This window comes from Coregonus lavaretus (assembly GCF_964263955.1).
Source record: "Coregonus lavaretus genome assembly, chromosome: 30".
Lineage (NCBI taxonomy): Eukaryota > Metazoa > Chordata > Actinopteri > Salmoniformes > Salmonidae > Coregonus > Coregonus lavaretus.
The window spans coordinates 4,532,555-4,550,248 of NC_140017.1; the positions used below are offsets into that span (position 1 = coordinate 4,532,555).

Genomic DNA, 17,694 nt, shown 5'->3' on the forward strand with positions numbered 1-17,694 from the left:
TGCTTTGCCACATTTGTTGCAGTATTACTTTAGTGCCTTGTTGCAAAGAGGATGCATGTTTTGGAATATACATTTTTCTGTACAGAGAAGTAGTCATTCAAAAATCATGTTAAACACTATTATTACATTTACATTTACGTCATTTAGCAGACGCTCTTATCCAGAGCGACTTACAAATTGGTGCATTCACCCTATAGCCAGTGGGATAACCACTTTACAATTTTTTTTATTTTTTTTTATTTTTAGGGGGGTAGAAGGAATACTTTATCCTATCCCAGGTATTCCTTAAAGAGGTGGGGTTTCAAATGTCTCCGGAAGGTGGTGAGTGACTCCGCTGTCCTGGCGTCGTGAGGGAGCTTGTTCCACCATTGGGGTGCCAGAGCAGCGAACAGTTTTGACTGGGCTGAGCGGGAACTATGCTTCCGCAGAGGAAGGGGAGCCAGCAGGCCAGAGGTGGATGAACGCAATGCCCTCGTTTGGGTGTAGGGACTGATCAGAGCCTGAAGGTACAGAGTGCCGATCCCCTCACAGCTCCATAGGCAAGCACCATGGTCTTGTAACAGATGCGAGCTTCAACTGGAAGCCAGTGGAGTGTGCGGAGGAGCGGGGTGACGTGAGAGAACTTGGGAAGGTCGAACACCAGACGGGCTGCGGCATTCTGGATGAGTTGTAGGGGTTTAATGGCACAGGCAGGGAGCCCAGCCAAGAGCGAGTTGCAGTAATCCAGACGGGAGATGACAAGTGCCTGGATTAGGACCTGTGCCGCTTCCTGTGTAAGGCAGGGTCGTACACTCCGAATGTTGTAGAGCATGAACCTGCAGGATCGGGTCACCGCCTTGATGTTAGCGGAGAACGACAGGGTGTTGTCCAGGGTCACGCCAAGGCTCTTCGCACTCTGGGAGGAGGACACAATGGAGTTGTCAACCGTGATGGCGAGATCATGGAACGGGCAGTCCTTCCCCGGGAGGAAGAGCAGCTCCGTCTTGCCAAAGTTCAGCTTGAGGTGGTGATCCGTCATCCATACTGATATGTCTGCCAGACATGCAGAGATGCGATTCGCCACCTGGTTATCAGAAGGGGGAAAGGAGAAGATTAGTTGTGTATCGTCAGCGTAGCAATGATAGGAGAGGCCATGTGAGGATATGACAGAGCCAAGTGACTTGGTGTATAGGGAGAATAGGAGAGGGCCTAGAACTGAGCCCTGGGGGACACCAGTGGTGAGAGCACGTGGTGCGGAGACAGCTTCTCGCCACGCCACTTGGTAGGAGCGACCGGTCAGGTAGGACGCAATTCAGGAGTGAGCCGCGCCGGAGATGCCCAGCTCGGAGAGGGTGGAGAGGAGGATCTGATGGTTCACAGTATCAAAGGCAGCAGACAGGTCTAGAAGGACAAGAGCAGAGGAGAGAGAGTTAGCTTTAGCAGTGCGGAGAGCCTCCGTGACACAGAGAAGAGCAGTCTCAGTTGAATGACCAGTCCTGAAACCTGACTGGTTTGGATCAAGAAGGTCATTCTGAGAGAGATAGCATGAGAGTTGGCTAAAGACGGCACGCTCAATAGTTTTGGAAAGAAAAGAAAGAAGGGATACTGGTCTGTAGTTGTTGACATCAGTGGGATCGAGTGTTGGTTTTTTGAGAAGGGGTGCAACTCTCGCTCTCTTGAAGAAGGAAGGGACATAGCCAGCGGTCAAGGATGAGTTGATCAGCGAGGTGAGGTAGGGGAGAAGGTCACCGGAGATGGTCTGGAGAAGAGAGGAGGGGATGGGGTCAAGCGGGCAGGTTGTTGGGCGGCCTGCAGTCACAAGTCGCAAGATTTTATCTGGAGAGAGAGGGGAGAAAGAAGTCAAAGCATAGGGTAGGGCAGTGTGAGCAGGACCAGCAGTGTCATTAGACTTAACAAACGAGGATCGGATGTCGTCAACCTTCTTTTCAAAGTGGTTGACGAAGTCATCCACAGAGAGAGAGGAGGAGGGGGGGGGGAGGATTCAGCAGGGAGGAGAATGTGGCAAAGAGCTTCCTAGGGTTAGAAGAAGATGCTTGGAATTTAGAGTGGTAGAAAGTGGCCTTAGCAGCAGAAACAGATGAAGAGAATGTAGAGAGGAGGGAGTGAAAAGATGCCAGGTCGGCAGGGAGTTTAGTTTTCTTCCATTTCCGCTCCGCTGCCCTGAGCTCTGTTCTGTGAGCTCGCAATGAGTCATCAAGCCACGGAGCTGGAGGGGAGGACCGAGCCGGCCGGGAGGATAGGGGACACAGAGAGTCAAAGGATGCAGAAAGGGAGGAGAGGAGGGTTGAGGAGGCAGAATCAGGAGATTGGAGGGAGAAGGATTGAGCAGAGGGAAGAGATGATAGGATGGAAGAGGAGAGAGTAGTGGGAGAGAGAGAGCGAAGGTTGCGGCGGCGCATTACCATCTGTGTAGGGGCAGAGTGAGTAGTGTTGGAGGAGAGCGAGAGAGAAAAGGATACAAAGTAGTGGTCGGAGACATGGAGGGGAGTTGCTGTGAGATTAGTAGAAGAGCAGCATCTAGTAAAGATGAGGTCAAGCGTATTGCCTACCTTGTGAGTAGGGGGGGACGGTGAGAGGGTGAGGTCAAAAGAGGAGAGGAGTGGAAAGAAGGAGGCAGAGAGAAATGAGTCAAATGTAGACGTAGGGAGGTTGAAATCCCCCAAAACTGTGAGGGGTGAGCCATCCTCAGGAAAGGAACTTATCAAGGCGTCAAGCTCATTGATGAACTCTCCAAGGGAACCTGGAGGGCGATAGATGACAAGGATATTAAGCTTAAATGGGCTAGTGACTGTGACAGCATGGAATTCAGATGAGGAGATAGACAGATGGGTTAGGGGAAAAATTGAGAATGTCCACTTGGGAGAGATGAGGATTCCTGTGCCACCACCCCTCTGACCAGATGCTCTCGGGGTATGCGAGAACACATGGTCAGACGAGGAGAGAGCAGTAGGAGTAGCAGTGTTTTCAGTGGTAATCCATGTTTCCGTCAGCGCCAGGAAGTCGAGGGACTGGAGGGTAGCATAGGCTGGGATGAAGTCAGCCTTGTTGGCAGCAGAACGGCAGTTCCAGAGGCTGCCTGAGACCTGGAACTCCAGGTGTGGGGTGCGTGCAGGGACCACCAGGTTAGAGAGGCAGCAGCCACGCGGTGTGAGGCGTTTGTGTAGCCTGTGCGGAGAGGAGAGAACAGGGATAGGCAGAGGCATAGTTGACAGGCTGTAGCAAATGGCTACAATAATGCAGAGGAGATCGGAATGAAATGAACTAAACATATGGGAAAGGAGAGAGTAGGGCCTCCCTCACCAAAACTCCCAAATATAACTCTTCCAACTTCCACCTCAGAAACTATAATTGTTTCACTGAACCACCCGAATAAAACTCTCCCAACTTCCACTTTAGAAATTAGAATTGTTGTGAACTACAGCGGTTCAATGTTTCAAGGAATAGACTCAACTTACTTTATTCAGCTAGCTAACTATGACGCCATAGCTAACTAGCATGCTAGCATCCAATAACACACAGTTTAGCACCAATACTTGGTTACAACAAACTACCAATAGTGTGTTAACACACTAAACAGATAATTCGTGTCCGTGTCTAGTTCCTTTCATAACGCAGCAATAATTAAACGTTGGCTAGCTAGCACAAATATATTGTATTTAGCTGCTACAGTACAGCTAGATGGTCGTGTTGGCTAGCTAGCAATGGCTGCTGTGTTGACTTTGTTTGAAAAACGGCGGCGCTGCGAACAAATGTAGCTGGCTAAAAGGATATTGTATTTAGTTGCTACCGTTGCTAATAGCTACTCGCCAGCTAGTCCAGGAGGTGAGTTAGCTAGCTAGCTAGCTTCGTGCTACACCCGGCACCGCCGAATACAATGCTAACCTACAATAACTACCCACAACAGCCCACGATGCCTACCTACAATACCTAACTACAATCTAAATACATAGTTTAAGCCTTACTCGACAAAGCCCAAGCTATGTATAAAGCCAAACTTACCCGACGCCAGCTGTCTGGGTGGCAGACAAGAAGACGTTGGTCTTCTGCAATCAGTAGCTGTAATTAAGTACAGTAGCTACTAACTACCTAACGTTAATGCCTCAGATAATGAGGTTAGAAAAACAGCTGAATGGTAGGTAGCTAGCTGGCTTAATTACAGGTACTCTTAAGCGTGAAATAACATTGGAAACAACTATCCACAGTTGCTAAAAGTTACCAGTAGCTACCCGCTAGCTAGCTAGCTAGCTTTATTGGTCCAGGTAGTGGGTTAGCTAGCCTCGTGCTTCGCCGGGCTCCGCCGAATACAATACTTACCTACAATAATTACCTACAATAACCTACAATAACTACCTAAATAAACTACCTACTACCTACAATACCTAACTACAATACCTACCTACAATCTAAATACATGGTTTAAGCTTTACTCAACACCATATAAGAAGCCAAGCTTACCTCCTGCTAGAGAAAACCACACAGAGTGAGTCCATGCAGCTTATGTGACTTGTTAAGCAAATGTTTACACCTGAACTTATTTAGGCTTGCTATAACAAAGGGGTTGAATACTTACTGACTCTCAAGACATTTCAGCTTTTCATTTTTAATTAATTTGTAAAAATGTCTAAAAACATAATTCTACTTTGACATTATGGGGTATTGTGTATAGGCCAATGACACAAAATCTACATTTAATCACTTTTAAATTCAGGCTGTAACACAACAAAATGTGGGGTATGAATACTTTCTGAAGACACTGTATGTCATGTGAATTAGGCCTCAAGTGAAATCATTGTCAAAAGCGCAAGAGATAGGCCTACTGCCTCTAGATTATTTATGGGTTGGTCATATAGAAATAACAAAACATTCTTTCAACAATTCCAAAGAAATTGCCTGTCTGTGGCACAGGAACCACTGACTCACTGCCTTTTTCTACAGTTGAAGTCGGAAGTTTACATACACCTTAACCAAATACATTTAAACTCGGTTTTTCACAATTCCTGACATTCCTGTTTTAGGTCAGTTAGGATCACCACTTTATTTTAAGAATGTGAAATGTCAGAATAATTGTAGCGAGAATGATTTATTTCAGCTTTTCTTTCATTCATTACATTCCCAGTGGGTCAGACGTTTACATACACTCAATTAGTATTTGGTAGCATTGCCTTTAAATTGTTTAACTTGTGTCAAACGTTTTGGGTAGCCTTCCACAAGCTTCCCACAATAAGTTGGGTGAATTTTGGACCATTCCTCCTGACAGAGCTGGTGTAACTGAGTCAGGTTTGTAGTCCTCCTTGCTCGCACACGCTTTTTCAGTTCTGCCCACAAATGTTCTATAGGATTGAGGTCAGGGCTTTGTGATGGCCACTCCAATACCTTGACTTTGTTGTCCTTAAGCCATTTTGCCACAACTTTAGAAGTATGCTTGGGTTCATTGTCCATTTGGAAGACCCATTTGCGACCAAGCTTTAACTTCCTGACTGATGTCTTGAGATGTTGCTTCAATATATCCACCTAATTTTCCTTCCTCATGATGCCATCTATTTTGTGAAGTGCAGCAGTCCCTCCTGCAGCAAAGCACCCCCACAGCATGATGCTGCCACCCCCGTGCTTCATGGTTGGGATGGTGTTCTTCAGCTTGCAAGCCACCCCCCTTTTCCTCCAAACATAACGATGATCATTATAGCCAAACAGTTCTATTTTGGTTTCATCAGACCAGAGGACATTTCTCCAAAAAGTATTTGAAGCAGTGGCTTCTTCCTTGCTGAGCGGCCTTTCAGGTTATGTCGATATAGGAATTGTTTTACTGTGGATATAGATAATTTTGTACCTGTTTCCTCCAGCATCTTCACAAGGTCCTTTGCTGTTGTTCTGGGATTGATTTGCACTTTTCGCACCAAAGTACGTTCATCTCTAGGCGACAGAAAGCGTCTCCTTCCTGAGCGGTATGATGGCTGCGTGGTCCCATGGTGTTTATACTTGAGTACTATTGTTTGTACAGATGAACGTGGTACCTTCAGGCGTTTGGAAATTGCTCCCAAGGATGAACCAGACTTGTGGTCTACAATTTTTTTTCTGAGGTCTTGGCTTATTTCTTTTGATTTTCCCATGATGTCAAGCAAAGAGGCACTGAGTTTGAAGGTAGGCCTTGAAATACATCCACAGGTACACCTCCAATTGCCTCAAATTATGTCAATTAGCCTATCAGAAGCTTCTAAAGCCATGAAATCATTTTCTGGAATTTTCCAAGCTGTTTAAAGGCACAGTCAACATAGTGTATGTTAACTTCTGACCCACTGGAATTGTGATACAGTGAATTATAAGTGAAATAATCTGTCTGTAAACAATTGTTGGAAAATGTACTTGTGTCACGCACAAAGTAGATGTTCTAACCGACTTGCCAAGACTATAGTTTAACAAGAAATTTGTGCAGTGGTTGAAAAACGAGTTTTAATGACCCCAACCTAAGTGTATGTGGGGCGGCAGGTAGCTTAGTGGGTAAGAGCGTTGTGCCAGTAACCGAAAGGTCGCTGGTTCTAATCCCCGAGCCGACTAGGTGAAAAATCTGTCGATGTGCCCTTAAGCAAGGCACTTAACCCTAATTGCTCCTGTAAGTCGCTCTGGATAAGAGCGTCTGCTAAATGACGTAAATGTATGTAAACTTCCGACTTCAACTGTATATCAAGACACCTGCTGGTAACTCCTAACTGCTTAGGACAGCTCATAAGGTCTTAAATATCTGTCGACTAGGTGGGACTCGACTTAAGGCTTCTTGCATAGCTTTTATTTTTACCCATAAGAGTAGGAATAAAACGTCTCTATTCTCAGCATTTACGACCAACTTTCTATTCTGAGACACTTTGTGGATACAGGCCCAGATCAGCACTACTATTCATTGAGACATAGAACAAAAAACTAGACAATGTAAAAATGCCTTCTAACTTTATTTGAAACTTATATGAACAGGCACGTACAATAAGGTTGCGAAAGCCAAAAATCTACTGACAAAAACGGCTAAGTCTCTGTAGCACTCACTTTTTAAAGTCATACCACAGAGAAATGAACTGTATCCAGGAATATCATCCAACCTTTACAATATAAATTAAGTCTCAAATGGTCATGCACTCCTGAGTGAGGATATCTGATCAATACTATTTCATTTTCAAACCGTTGACAAAACATGTACATGAAAACAATTATCCCTGCTTTAAAGCTGAAACAGCGCCACTGGTCACCCCCAGGCAGTTTATTGTTTTTGAAAAGGAGTTGAGCATCCAGCAACATACATTTAAAAAAAATACAAAATAAAATTGCAGCACATACTCTGCTGTTCTCTCACGCGTGCAGTGATGTGCAATATCTGGAGGGGGGGAAAAAAACATTGTTCGAAATAACATCTTTGTTGTCGTAATATCGCAAAAGGACATGGCAGTTTCACTGAAACGGATTCCAACTTTAAAGAACTACTTCCAACAAACCATGTATTGAAGAGAGGCATGGTGACGACACTACCAAATGTGTGGATACAGTCCCTTTTCAGATAGTTTATTTTGCCCTTTAAAGCCTTATGTAACTAGATCCATAGTAACAAAATCCATAAAAAAAAAATATATGTATAATTGCAAAGCTTTAAAAGGACAGTAGTTACATTGAATAAAGCTTTCAGGACAAAAAAACTAACATATTTTACATAATTTCCAACAATAATGATCTGGTCATTCACTGCACGCATTATGTAAGGCTTTGTCCTACAGCATAAAATATGGGAAAGAAAAGTCAAAGACCAATGTCTGTTCATTTTTAGAACGGCCATTCAAGGGTAAAGATGAAAACTTGAGCGGCGCAAAAAATATTGTATTAATCTTTGTTTTGAGTTGTCTTAGGGGTCCTTAAAAGCAATGTCTAGATGAAACTTGTATCAAGGTAAACATAGGGGAAAGAATTTAATAGACAACCGTCATAAAATGTATTGAACAAATTAAACAATGGACAACAAATGCTGGCGTGCAGACTTTTATAACAACCAATAGCTAATACAAATGCACCCAGGACCGTACAATACCAGTGCACACTACTGCAGTTTCTGCCGATGTGGTGCAGCTTTGTAAAGAAGGTCTGATCATTATTATTTTGTCTTCTTCTCAGTGGCCAAGTTGTCATGGAGTTTTGACACACACTTTTCAAACTGGTCCATGACCAGCGTTCCGTTCCCGTCAAAGAAAGCACCCACAGACTTTGTGATCTCTTGCTCCCGCGTGTGTCTGGACTTCCCATCTGTGAAGGACACTCTTAGTGTGTACTGGTCATCAAACCTGCAGAGAGTAGAAGTCACAACACACAGTCAACACTTGGAAATTAAAACAAGAAAACAATTTGCTAGGATGGCTTCAATATCAAGATAAAAATGTTTTAAACATTACCAGGCATCATCTCTCAGAAAATGTGATAGTACCAAATACAGTACCAATTTTTTCCCCACTAAATGTAAACCATAAAAAAATACCTTTTCAGACTAGATGAAAGTTGCCAGGTGTGGTCAGGGTCCATGCCAGCGGGGTCTTTCTGGACAGAAACGAGGAAGATGTTCTTTTCTTGGTAGGAGGTGTATAAGGTTAGAATGCCCATCATTATGAAATACGTAAGGATCAGTTAGGGAAAACGTGGATATATAAATTCCAGAATCTGATAATTGTCCTTCCAAAAATGTCCATTAAGTTACTAAGCCGTGAGAATGTACATTTGGGTAATTCAAGATTTGGGGAGAGTAATAATAGCCTATCAAAAACATGTTATCAGCATCAGTCTGTAAATATCCAAATGGACATAAATTACATTAAAGCAATATCTACAGTTGGATGAATTGTTTTATAAAACCAATAAAGTAATGTTAGGCTGTGTTGTGTTACGATTGCATTACACCAATGGAATGTAGAGATTAAATTACAAAGTTTACGTGCACAACGATGGCACAGTTTGACATCATTAAGCACAATGAACACTGCCATCATTCCTCCACACACATCCCACAATTAATATTTGCTACCTTTAGTTGGATGATGTAGATGGGCGTATTGTACAGTGGTAAGTGTGAGGAGGAATCATGGTGGCAGTCAGAGTACAAAATTACCTCAAACTGTAGGCAATCATGCCAACTTTATGCATGTCTGCTATTGTGACAAAGCAGTAATTGTATTATTTTTCCCTTAAAGGATATGATATGACACAGATTGCCAGGACTGGCTTGGACTCAGGGAATGGATGAAGGAAGTCCCAAATTAAAGCTACGATGGCGAAGAGGCAGGAGATTGTGCAAATGAGGAGACGTCCATCTACGAGATTGAAGTTCTCGGCATAACCATACTTCTCCAAGAGCACCTGATGAATGTTGGGAAAAATATTATCAAAACAGATGTAAAATGTCAAAACCATACACTTTAACATACAAGAGACTATTGAAATCAACTAATCATTGTCTGTGTGTACTCATTGTACTGTATTCAAACCTTCTTCGCTGCATCATCAAGAGAATTCTTGACAGCTGCACCATCCCATTTGTCAATCTTCACAGGTTTCTCATCAATCCTCCACTGTAAACAAATGACAATGGTCAATAGTATGAGCAACACAGTTCTTGACAGACAGTTTCCTCCTCCTGTACCAAACTCCTATTGCAGGGGCATGTTAGATGACAATTACACCTTGTTCACACCGCAGGCCTTAATGCTCAAATCAGTTTTGTTTTTCAAATCGGTTTTGGACTACTGACTGTCAAAACATCAAGTTATAAGTGACCAAATCGGATGTGTGTGTGTGTGGTGTTCAGACAGCAGTCATTCGCTGACAAGGCTATGCTAGTTGTCATAGTAACAAGGGGTGTGTGTGCAGTGGTGTAGGCTGATTGGTGGGGTGTGCTTGTGCTTCCTATCACTCAGAAGTTATGTAGCATGCTAAGGTGACAATGCCTGCCATGGACGTTTCCCAGTTGCTTTGAATGTTAAAAATCATAGGGTAAGAACGCTTTTAAAGCCTCAAAGGATATAAAATGATTCAACTTTCAAAACGAGTCCTAGCTAGGTAGCTGTTTAGCTTTCTAGCACATGCACTCATTTGTTTGTAAACAATTAACAAGCTTGTTAGCTACCACATGTTCTTGACAAACTGTCAGAGTACCTAGCAGTAATCCTGTGTAGCTCAGTTGGTAGAGCATGGCGTTTGCAACGCCAGGGTTGTGGGTTCGATTCCCACGGGGGGCCAGTATGAAAATGTATGCACTCACTAACTGTAAATCGCTCTGGATAAGAGCGTCTGCTAAATGACTAAAATGTAACTAGGCAAATGATTGTCAGACAGCTCTGCAGCATGCTTAGGCAGGCTAGCTAAATAGTTTGACTAGAAACAGTACAGCAGGGTTCCCCTATTTGACCCCCCAAGCTTTGAGCAAAAAACGAATAAATAAATATACACAGTGCTTTCGGAAAGTATTCAGATCCACTGACTATCCATATTGTTACGTTACAGCCTTATTCTAAAATGCGGTCTAAGGCACTGCATCGCAGTGCTAGAGGCGTCACTACAGACCTAGGTTCGATCCCTGGCTGTGTCGCAGTCGGCCGCGACCGGGAGACCCATGAGGCGGCGCACAATTGGCCCAGCCTCGTCCGGGTTAGGGGAGGGTTTGGCCGGCCCGGATATCCTTGTCCCATCGCGCACTAGCGACTCCTTGTGGCTCTAGCGACTGCATGCTGACTTCGGTCGCCAGTTGTACGGTGTTTCCTCCGACACATTGGTGCGGCTGGCTTCCGGATTAACCGAGCAGTGTGTCAAGAAGCAGTGCAGCTTGGCAGGGTCGTGTTTCGGAGGACGCATGGCTCTTGACCTTCGCCTCTCCCGAGTCTGTATGGGAGTTGCAGCGATGGGACAAGACTAACTACCAATTGGATATCACGAAATTGGGGAGAAACAGGAATAAAAAGTACCACAAAAAAAACATATTTGCATAAGTATTCAGACCCTTTGCTATGACTTGAAATTGAGCTCAGGTGCATCCTGTTTCCATTGATCATCCTTGAGATGTTTCTACAACTTGATTGGACATGATTTGGAAAGGCACACACCTGTCTATATAAGGTCCCACAGTTGACAGTGTGTGTCAGAGCAGAAACCAAGCCATGTGGTCGAGGGAATTGTCCACAGAGCTCCGAGACAGGATTGTGTCAGGGCACAGATCTGGGGAAGGGTACCAAATAATTTCTGCAGCATTGAAGGTCCAATAACAAAGTGGCCACCAAGCCTCTTCCTACAGCTGGCCGCCCGGAAAAACTGAGCAATCGGGGGAGAAGAGCCTTGGTCAGGGAGGTAAACAAGAACCCGATGGACACTGACAGAGCTCCAGAGTTCCTCTGTGGAGATGGGAGAACCTTCCTGAAGGACAACCATCTCTGCAGCACTCCACCAATCAGGCCTTTGTGGTAGAGTGGCCAGACGGAAGCAACTCCTCAGTAAAAAGGCACGACAGCTCGCTTGGAGTTTACCAAAAGGCACCTATTTTTCGATTGATGTCTACCCTATGTGGGCCAGAAAGAGACAATGAAATATTTTCAATGTTTTGTTCGCAACATTACCAAAAGTATGTGGACACCTACTCGTTGAACATATCATTCCAAAATCACAGGCATTAATATTGAGTTGGTCCCCCCTTTGCTGCTATAACAGCCTCAACTCTTCTGGGAAGGCTTTCCACTAGATGTTGGAACATTGCTGTAGGGACTTGCTTCCATTCAGCCACAAGATCATTAGTGAGGTCGGGCACTGATGTTGGGCGATTAGGACTGGCTCGCAGTCAGCTTCCAATTCATCCCAAAGGTGTTCGATGGAGTTGAGGTCAGGGCTCTGTGCAGTCAGTCAAGTTCTTCCACACTGATCAACAAACCATTTCTGTATGGACCTCGTTTTGTGCATTGCCATGCTGAAACTGGAAAGGGCCTTCCTCAAACTGTTGCCACAAAGTTGGAAGCACAGAATCGTCTAGAATATCATTGTATGCTGTAGCGTTAAGATCCCCTTCATTGGAATTAAGGGGCCTAGACCGAACCATGAAAAACAACCCCAGACCATTATTCCTCCTCCACCAAACTTTACAGTTGGCACTATGCATTGGGGCTTTCTCCTGGCATCCGCCACACCCTGATTCGTCCGTCGGACTGCCAGATGATGAAGCGTGATTCATCACTCCAGAGAAGGCGTATCCACTGCTCAAGAGTCATATTGCGGCAAGCTTTACACCACTCCAGCTGACGCTTGGCATTGCGCATGGTGATCTTAGGCTTGTGTGCGGCTGCTCGGCCATGGAAACCCATTTCATGAAGCTCCCGACGAACAGTTATTGTGTTGACGTTGCTTCCTGCGGCAGTTTGGATCTTGGTAGTGAGTGTTGCAACTGTGACAGACGATTTTTACACGCCATGCGTTTCAACGGGCCCGTTCTGTGAGCTTGTGTGGCCTACCACTTCGTGGCTGAGCCGTTGTTGCTCCTAGATGTTTCCACTTCACAATAACAGCACTTACAGTTGACAGGGGCAGCTCTAGCAGGGAAGAAATTTGACGAACTGACTTGTTAGAAAGTTGGTATCCTATGACGGTGCCACGTTGAAAGTCACTGAGCTCTTCAGTAAGGTCATTCTACTGCCAATGTTTGTCTATGGAGATTGCATGGCTGTGTGCTCGATTTTATACACCTGTCAGCAATGGGTGTGGCTGAAATAGCCAAATCCACTAATTTGAAGGGGTGTCCATATACTTTTAGTGTATTTTTGGCATTGGAATTACCATTAAAAAGCTACATAATTAAAAAATATATATATTAACCCCCCCAAAAAACTACATTGAAAACTGATTCTTTTTTAATACAATCGAACCGACCTCAAAGACAAGCTAATTGCTCAGCACTACTTTCCTGTGGATATAGTGTCTCACATTCCTACCGCCAAAAAGGACCAACTAGTAAAGTACATTAAAATATAACTGTATTCAACATTCAGGCTTGTAGAGGTCATGAGAGGATACTTTCCTGATTCAAACACTCTTTCTGCCCGACGTAGAATTGAATGCAATTGAACGTCGGGTTTCCAAGCAATAAAAGCAGTTGATTCTAGGCTCCAATTGTTAATTCAAACAATTGCACTAAGTTACAATGAATGCAATCCAAGATAGTACGGTTAAATTGTTGCTTGCTGCAGTATTGAATTACTAGTTAAATAGTTACTGTGGCTAGTCACTATTATACATCTAGTGAAGTTTGTCAGCATTTGCTACCTAGTTTCCTAGCTAGCTATCTTGCGCGTAGTGTTAACATCTGGCTAGCCAACAACAGCCAGGAAGAATATTAGCTAGTAGCATGCTAGGCCAGCCATAGCTTATCCAAGTTAGCTAGCTGGTCAATCAGCTTCCCTCACTTCAAATAAGATCTGCGTTCCTCTTGAAATTAGAACATATAAATAACGTTACTGCTATAGCCCACGTTATTTGCATAGCCAATTCCTTTATTTCCTTCAAGCAAGTAAAACTAGCTTGCTAACTACTGTTAACGTTAGCTTAAACTCAAAATGAACGGTCTGTCTAGTAGACATGCTTGCCGTGGCGTAATACAATATTGGCTATGCGGCCAACTATTGAAAAAGACCCAAGCATGACAGAATTAATTTCCGATCCCTGTGTCTTATAAAATGAACAATGACGGTGTAAAATAATTCTTACTTTCTCAAGTAGACCATTCTTCCCATTTCTGGCTGCCATCTTTCCTTCCTGTACATTTGCTGTGTGTGACCTGGAACAATGTGATTGGCTAAAATTATAATTTTTGCAGCCAACCAAACTAACTAGGAACGACGTACGTTTACGGAAGCGGTTTGGACGTTTCAAATGATTGGTCAATGTTTTCATTGAGCCCCACAGTTCAAACAAAGAATGAGGATTCAATGGGCGGATTCGATTATGCTGAACCAGTCTATGGCCCATGACGTGAACGGGCAAATCTGCGCCGCTCGGTCATGTTGTCAACAAGGCAGCATGGTGCATCAATCAGAAACAGACAAGATCTAATTTCCATAAAATATATATTTCAATTTTTTATCAAAAGCAGTCACTTTTGCATGTGAATATACATAATCCTACACATTACTCTACGTGCTTAATTAAGTCACTTTTGGTTTGAGCAGATTTCGCCGTGGGTTTTAAACCGGGCGCCCGTGCCAGATTAATCATATCCCCTAATTTTAGCTCGCCCTGCTCACAGGGTCGTCAACTATCTGGGCAAGCGGCAAAGTCATAAACCCCGCCCATTTCTACAATTTATCTTCTTAAAGCCTGATTTGAAACCTAACCCTAACCTTAACCACACTGCTAACCTTATGCCTAACCCTAATCTTAAATTAAGACCAAAAATATCATTTTAGATTTCACAATGAAATCGAGGAGGGGTTATGGATCTTTCTCTGTCCTAGGATTATTTTTATTTATTTATTTTTTCCACCTTTATTTAACCAGGTAAGCCAGTTGAGAACAAGTTCTCATTTACAACTGCGACCTGGCCAAGGATGTATACTGAACAAAAATATAAATGCAACATGCAACAATTTCAAAGATTTTACTGAGTTACAGTTCATTGAAGGAAATCAGTCAATTGAAATAAATTCATTAGGCCCTAATCTATGGATTTCCCCAGTGGGTGGGCCTGGCTGCCAAGTGGGTGGGCCTGTGCCCACCAAGGCCCACCCATGGCAACACCCCTGCCCAGTTATGTGAAATCCATAGATTAGGGCCTAATTAATTAATTTCAATTGACTGATTTCCTTATATGTACTGTAACTCAGTAAAATCTTTGAAATTGTTGGGTTTATATATTTTTTCAGTATAGATATGATAGCCAGCTGCAGCTATCACCAGGCTATGCTAGCTAGGTGGTGTCAGCTTGGCTAAACACTAGGTCAGCGCAGGCTTTAGCCTACACAAAGAACTGAATTAGCTGACCATCTTGAGATGGTGAGTCAGTCAGGAGTGGAGAAGTCCTTAACTTCAAAACTTTGTTAGCAAAGCTAGCTTAGCATAACTAACTGTACTCACTACTGCCCTTGTTTGTTGTGATTGTATTGTAAAAACACACCCAAGAAACACCCACATCAAACCACACCCCAAAGACAACGCTCGTTTGCCTTCAATCATGCCCGGTAGCATTTCTTAATGAGCATTGATGAAAAACAAAGCCAAATCAGGAAGTGCAGTCACCCTTTAATAGTGTTTTCTATGGCAAATAATTGTTGGTGTAGTAATGGCCGGGGGGACCTAGGGTACCAATGTACTTGGAGGGAGTTTCTCTTAGGTGTTGTGTGATTAAGATTTGCAGAGCTACGCCTCCCTTAGCTTAGGTGATCCTCCCCACCAAATACACAACCATATTGATTGGAAACAACTTGTGTCAATTAAATAACATTTCCTAGAGCTTTATACCTACATCAAGACTATTGGATATTGCTGGAAATACCGGTAAACGCAAAGTGCCTAAAAAAAAACAACTAAAAAGCATGGCCCTAGATATAGCTACAAGAATATTAGCTTGAGGAAGAAAAATAAAAGCTTAAAGATTGTAAGATTTGTTGAATTTAGCTAGAAACTCAAGTTCAAATGAATGTTGAAATGAATTATTTAAAGTGATAATAACATGTTTATTTAAAACATTTTTTGAGTTTTATGTATGACCTCCAATGAGTCTAAATATAAATGCAAACCAATGACTAATATTATGTGAGGGAGATTACAAGTCTTTGCTCTCATTGTGTTGAGTTGAGTGGTCAAATCAATGTCTTGGAAAGCCGTTCAGCATTCAAACATTTCACATTTCAATACCAGATTCTGGAGAAAAAAACGATACAGGACCACATACGTGCCAACTTCTTTACATACTTAAAGTGAAAGTTAAAACAAGACAAGCGCTTGAATGAAAAGAAAAAGTAATTCAGCACTCCTTTGTATTTGAATGTGTTATTGTGTTTCATAGTTCCTTCAGAACGTGAATGGACATGATCAGAACAAGTTTTGTTTCCTTCAAAGTACAGTGCTGTCAATGAATCATGTAGGCTATACAAGTGGTACATTCTGATTACTATAAAGAATCAATAACCTAATCTTTAATCAGGAATCTTTAATCAGGAAAGTAAACAAAAAAACTGCAGATGTATCGTATGACACAGTCGACAGAAATTAGCCATTTCGCAATAACCTATTTCCATTTGGCACTAACTTCCCCTCCAATACTAAAATATGCATCTGCATATTTAAACTGTATATATAAAGGTAAGTATACAAGTATTTGTGTACATAATTATGTACGTAATATTGCAATATCTTATACTTGAAAAATGTTAAGTAGTAATGGACATTAAAGCTAATATTTTGGCATATGCCATTGGAAAAATATACATCTTTAGGAAAACAAGAATCAAATAGAATATGAAAGACATTTCTCAAATAAAATATAATAGCCCTTTCAATAAGCGTCTCAAACAATATAGTAACTACAACTCAAAGATCAGAAAAATAACAATGCTGATGAGATATATTTATATGGAATCTCCAATTGAAATATTGCAGAAAACAATTGTCCTAATTAATACCATACTATAGCAGTCAACCCATAATTAATATAGATCAAAACTATAAGCTTTGGCAGTATTACAGCTTTATAAAGCTGTGCCATACACATGTATAGAGACATTTTAGTTTGTACTAGTCAAAAGAGGGCATAGATCATTTGAGAGTAATGCAACAGTGAGTGTAGAGGTAGAAGTGTGGGCATAAGATTGACAGAAAATACATACAGGTATTGAATTTGATCAGAAAATCACCCTCCAAAAAACATGTTAATATTGCACCCCTTAACAATATTACTGTAATAGTTTTCACATATTGCATACAGTGGGGAGAACAAGTATTTGATACACTGCCGATTTTGCAGGTTTTCCTACTTACAAAGCATGTAGAGGACTGTCATTTGTATCATAGGTACACTTCAACTGTGAGAGACGGAATCTAAAACAAAAAACCAGAAAATCACATTGTATGATTTTTACATAATTAATTTGCATTTTATTGCATGACATAAGTATTTGATACATCAGAAAAGCAGAACTTAATATTTGGTACAGAAACCTTTGTTTGCAATTACAGAGATCATACGTTTCCTGTAGGTCTTGACCAGGTTTGCACACACTGCAGCAGGGATTTTGGCCCACTCCTCCATACAGACCTTCTCCAGATCCTTCAGGTTTCGGGGCTGTCGCTGGGCAATACGGATTTTCAGCTCCCTCCAAAGATTTTCTATTGGGTTCAGGTCTGGAGACTGGCTAGGCCACTCCAGGACCTTGAGATGCTTCTTACGGAGCCACTCCTTAGTTGCCCTGGCTGTGTGTTTCGGGTTGTTGTCATGCTGGAAGACCCAGCCACGACCCATCTTCAATGCTCTTACTGAGGGAAGGAGGTTGTTGGCCAAGATCTCGCGATACATGGCCCAATCCATCCTCCCCTCAATACGGTGCAGTCGTCCTGTCCCCTTTGCAGAAAAGCATCCCCAAAGAATGATGTTTCCACCTCCATGCTTCACGGTTGGGATGGTGTTCTTGGGGTTGTACTCATCCTTCTTCCTCCAAA

The 17,694-nt window shown here is 42.7% G+C and overlaps 1 protein-coding gene across 1 annotated transcript; it reads right to left on the reverse strand.

Moving 5' to 3' along the window:
- Nucleotides 1-6,922: 6,922 nt before the first annotated feature.
- On the reverse strand, nt 6,923-13,820 carry LOC311105932 (signal peptidase complex subunit 2). The gene is made up of 5 exons (XM_084148166.1): nt 13,750-13,820; nt 9,501-9,584; nt 9,212-9,372; nt 8,501-8,635; nt 6,923-8,309 (listed from the first exon to the last, which is right to left on the reverse strand). The coding sequence occupies exons 1-5, from the start codon at nt 13,786-13,788 to the stop codon at nt 8,123-8,125; spliced, it is 606 nt and encodes a 201-aa protein (XP_084004292.1). The 5' UTR covers nt 13,789-13,820; the 3' UTR covers nt 6,923-8,122.
- Between the last annotated feature and the right edge of the window lie 3,874 nt (nt 13,821-17,694).